This window comes from Dictyostelium discoideum (genome assembly GCF_000004695.1).
Source record: "Dictyostelium discoideum AX4 chromosome 5 chromosome, whole genome shotgun sequence".
In the NCBI taxonomy this organism is placed as follows: Eukaryota; Evosea; class Eumycetozoa; order Dictyosteliales; family Dictyosteliaceae; genus Dictyostelium; species Dictyostelium discoideum.
Genome location: NC_007091.3, coordinates 3,610,772 through 3,615,771, shown reverse-complemented (window position 1 = coordinate 3,615,771; position 5,000 = coordinate 3,610,772). Strand labels below are relative to the sequence as shown.

Here is a 5,000-nt window from a genome sequence, read left to right as displayed (position 1 = left end):
TATTTGAATTACTAAATGATATGGATCCAATTCATATCATTATTCCCAAATTTAATGTATATAATGTAAACTTATCACAATCACAATCACAATCACAATCACAATCACAATCACAATCACAATCACAACCACAATTACAAATAACACAACCACCACCACAATCATTACCATTATCGCCATCAATTAAAACTTCATTGACAACATCATCAGCTTCAACACCACAAGAACATGATAGCACCCTATTAGGAGGAGGGGCAACAGGAGCAGCAGCAGACCAATCTAAGCAATTGTTAGATGCAAAAGATTTAGCTACAGTTACAGCAGTAACTCAAGAACAACTTGAAATTCAAATCACTAAAAACTTTTTAAATAATGATGACGATGATTTAGATGATGAAGATAATAATTTCAAATTGGATAGTATGTTAGTTGATACAAGCTTAGATTTAACAAATACAAACTTTGATGATTTATCAAATCATAATACTCAATTAAAATTAGAACATGAAATTGATGATAGAGATTCAAAAAGTATATATTATAAATTTATATTTTATTAGTTTTATTTTATAATTTATTAATTTTTTATTTTTTTATTTTCTAAAAAAAAAAAAAAAAAAAAAGAAATTAAAATTGAAAATGATTCAGAAACATCATCAGTAGTAAGTTCACCAATTTCAACACCATTACAAAGTCCATTACCAATTCAACAACCACAATTCCTTCAACAACCATTACAACAACAACAACAACAACATCAAATAATTCATAGTAATCCATTTCAAAATCAATTCATTCCAACCATTTCTAGTTTACCAATACAAATTAAACCACCATCATCAATTTATTTACAACAAGTAAATTTAGCAACTAATGCATTTAATAATCCGATTACATCACCATCTTCATCATCATCTTCACCAATTATATCATCAATCAATAATAATAATAATACTAATTTATCAAATCCACTTCAATCATCTGCACCATCTACTCCAACTAAAAAATCAAAAAAATCTTCAACTCTACTATCAGCATCTGCCAATACGATTTTACTATCATCATCTTCAATACCTTCCAACAGGTGTGTACCATATTGTGCAATTGCCACCGAAAAAAATCAAGAATGCTCAGCTTGTCAACAAGTTAGACCTTATGCATTAGTTCATACCGATGGCTCCGAGCCAAATATTTGCACCAAATGGTGTATTAGTGGTAAAGCTAGAAAAACAAAATCTGTCAATTTAGAATTTTGTTCAATTTGTTTATCAAGAAGTAGAACTCAAAAATATCAACCAAATAATCATCAATGTTTAGAATGCCAAAGACCTTGGATGATGTTAACCAATGGTGTACTTTGTAAAAGATGTTTTAAATATGGTATTACCAGTGGTAAAGATCAATCTGATAAACAAATAATATAAAAAATAATAATAATAAATAATAAATAATAAATAATAAATAATAAATAATAATAATAATAAATAATAAATAATAAATAATAATAATAATCTAAATATTTAGAAATAATAAACTAAAACTTTAAACATTTACTAAATGATTAGTAAACGTAATCAAATATAAAAAACTTTTTTTTTATTTTTTTTATTTTAATATTTAAATAAAACCTTTTATTTACCAAGGATAACAATCATTTATTTCAATGAAGCCCTTACTACTTTTATTTTGTAAATAATCGAAAACAATAGTATTTCCATTTTCAAAAGCTTCTCGAGATAGAATATGTATGATGACATCTAAATTTTTATAATCCAGATCAATTTCCTCTTGGCTTGGTTGACCTAAAATTGAAATACATTGATCAATAGCATTAAAATCACATCTTTGAACGATATGTTTAAATAAGTCACCATATTTAGATTCTTTTTCAAAATTTAAAGAAGAGAAATCAAACTTACCATTAATGTAATTAATGGTGTTCATGAATTCAATTCTGATAGGTTCACATATACCAGATTTTAAATGTTCTGGTCTATTTTGGTAAACATAAAATGATTCTTCTGTATCATTTGCATAATAAAGTGATTTATTATCACTATCATCATTATCATCATCATCTTCTTCTTTGACATCGTTATTATTTCTAGTGTCGGTATTTTGAAGATTATCAAAACATGAAACAAAAGTTTTAAATTCATTTATATTAAATTCTTTTTTATACCTTACAATATCTTGGGCCCAATTTTTACCTTTACTTTTTATGATTATATTTTTAAAATCTAACCAATTGTGAATTATAAATTTGAGTTGAGTAAAATTTTTAAATTCACTAATATCACTGAATTTAATTGTTTTTAATGATGATTTATATTGATTTGGATAGTTTTCTTTGAAATGAGTGGCAAGTTGGAAATTATCAATAATTGAGGATAATAAATTAGTTGAAAGATTGTTTGGATATTTTAATTGAATTGATTTAAAAATAAAATCAAATGTTTTAATTGATTTTATATTTTTAAATGAATTATAATCAATTGGTAATTCACCTTTAAATAAAAGATTATTTATACCATATTCAATGATTTCATGATCATCATCATTTTGATTATCTCTAATAATTAATGAAAATAAATTATTTGATTGATATTTATCATCTCTTAAATTTAAATCTAAAAGACAATTTTCTAAAAATGATTTTATTTGAATCTTTTCATTTTTATAATTTGAAAATACTGGGTTATAAATCAACTGTTTACCACCATCTTTTAAATTATATAAAAAGTAATCATTTGGATTATTGGTTATGAAATTCATTGATTTAAAATTTAATATTTTATTAAATTTTAATTTAAAAATGAAATAATTTTCAGGAATTGAGAAACCTGTAAATATTATTAACATTTTATATAGCCCTTCTAAATCTTGCTTTAATGAATTCCAATCATTTTGATTCAATGGTTTAATTTCATTTATAATGTTTTTTTCAATTAGTTTTAATTTTAATTCATTAATTTCTTTAATTGATAGAATTGAAATTTCATTTTTATCTTCTTCTAAACTTTCATTAATATCTTTATTATTTGTATTTGCTTTATAATTTTTAATTATATTATTTTGAAAATCAAATTGATCATTTAAAATTGATATCACTTCTGCATAACCAATTAAAATATTAAATTTAATTTTAAAAATATTCATTCTTAATATTGATTGAATATTTTTAAATATTATTTCACTATCACAATTTGAAATTATTTTATTATTATTATTGTTGTTGTCGTTGCTTTTTAATTTCTTCATTAAATAAAATTTATTTAAAAATAATTCTAATCCATCTTCTTTTTGAATATCTATAAAGTTTGTTTCAGTAAAAATAGCTAAATTCCAAAGTGATTGAATCTTTTCTTTTTCTTTTGTAAATTCTAAATTTAAATAATTATTATAAATAAATTCTGCTAATTTTAATGAACCAATTTCAAATGATTTTATAAAATCTTTAAAAATTTGTTCGTCATCTCTAATATAATAACCTTGTCCAACTAAAACTTTCATTGCAGAAACATTATCAAAAACAATTATAAGATTTATAATTTGTTTTAATGATAATGGATGAACTGACGTTCTACTTTCTGATTGACACATTCGTAATTTTTTTATTTTATTATTTTCTTGATTTTCATAATCTTTATTATTATTATTATTATTATTATTATTATTATTATTATTATTATTATTATTATTATTATTATTATTATTATTATTACCATTATTAACTTTAAAATAATTTGAATAATTTTTAAATAAATTTAAATAAAAATCATAATCATCTTTAAACCAATTAAAAATTGAATTAACTTCATAAATTCCTTTTTTTGAAGTAATTAAAGAATAATCATCTTCTAATTGATCGTATTTAAATCTTGAATTTGAACGTTTTAATGATTCTGGTTGGGTTCTAGTTAATTTTTCATAATTATAGAATACATTCACCCATGTATTATTAAATATTAATTTATCACCTCTTCTTACTTTATATTTCAATAATTCTAAATAATTATTTATTATCATCCATTCACAAAAAAAGATTTTATCATATGAATAACAAAGTAATCTACATTTACATTTAATTTTTTCAAATATTATTTTATTTAAATATGAATTTCTAAAAATTTTCCAAAATAATATTTCATTTTTATTTCTGTCCATTATTTGTTTTTTTGAGTGTGGAATTTTTTTAAAAAAAAAATAATAGTGTATTAATAGGTCAACTATAATGTCGCAAGTGAAAAAAAGTTTTTTCAATTGATTTTATTTTATTTTTTTGACTGCGAAACGTATTTTGGTTTGTTTCCAATTTTATTTTTTAAATTTTTTCCGTTTGTATTATTTTTAAATAAAAAAAACAATTTCAAAAAATTGGTAAATATATAAATTTTAAAAATAAAAATTTTTGATTTAAAAAAATTCAAAACAGGATGGTTACATTCATTTTTTTAATAAAATTAATTATTTTTTAAAAAAAAAAAAAAAAAAAAAAAGAAAAAAAAAAAAAAAAAAAAAAAAAAAAAAAATATCTGGTCAATTTTTTTTTTCAAAACCAGAAAAAAAAAAGAAAAAAAAAAAAATAAAAATATCTGGTCAATTTTTTTTTTACGACACCAAGCAATAAAAATTTTTTATTTTTTATTTTTTATTTAAATATAAAAAACAAAGTTATAACTTAAAAAAAAAAAAAAAAAAAAAAAAAAAAAATGATTTGAATTTTGATTATCTTTTTTTTTTTTTAAAAATTTAAGTTATCATAATTTTATGTTTGGAGTGTAAATTAATTCCGTGTTGCAGTCTTTGTATTTCCAGTAAGGGTGAACATCATGGTCATAAAACTGATTCATTAGAATCATCAGAATCAAATATTCTTTCATTAATTAATGATTTTAATAAAAATATTTATCTAAAATTAATTGAAAGAAAAGAAAATGATCAAATATTGTTAAAAGAATCAAATGATACTTTCAAACAAATTCAATCACAAAATGATA

The 5,000-nt window shown here is 20.7% G+C and overlaps 2 protein-coding genes across 2 annotated transcripts in view; one reads left to right on the top strand and one right to left on the bottom strand.

Moving 5' to 3' along the window:
- The window catches only part of DDB_G0290073 (hypothetical protein), a gene marked incomplete at both ends in the record, with an annotated part of 2,574 nt that extends 1,150 nt beyond the window's left edge, over positions 1–1,424 (top strand). The window contains 2 exons of the mRNA XM_630806.1: positions 1–531; positions 625–1,424. The exon at positions 1–531 is cut by the window's left edge and continues 1,150 nt beyond it. Of these exons, the coding sequence (XP_635898.1) occupies positions 1–531; positions 625–1,424 (1,331 nt within the window). The remainder of the gene's footprint in view (positions 532–624) is intronic.
- A 211-nt stretch (positions 1,425–1,635) lies between these two features.
- On the bottom strand, positions 1,636–4,167 carry DDB_G0290095 (hypothetical protein; the record flags this gene model as incomplete). Its single annotated transcript, XM_630805.1, has 2 exons — positions 1,636–1,883; positions 1,920–4,167. 2 exons carry the CDS (start codon positions 4,165–4,167, stop codon positions 1,636–1,638), a joined length of 2,496 nt encoding a protein of 831 aa, XP_635897.1.
- Positions 4,168–5,000: the final 833 nt, after the last annotated feature.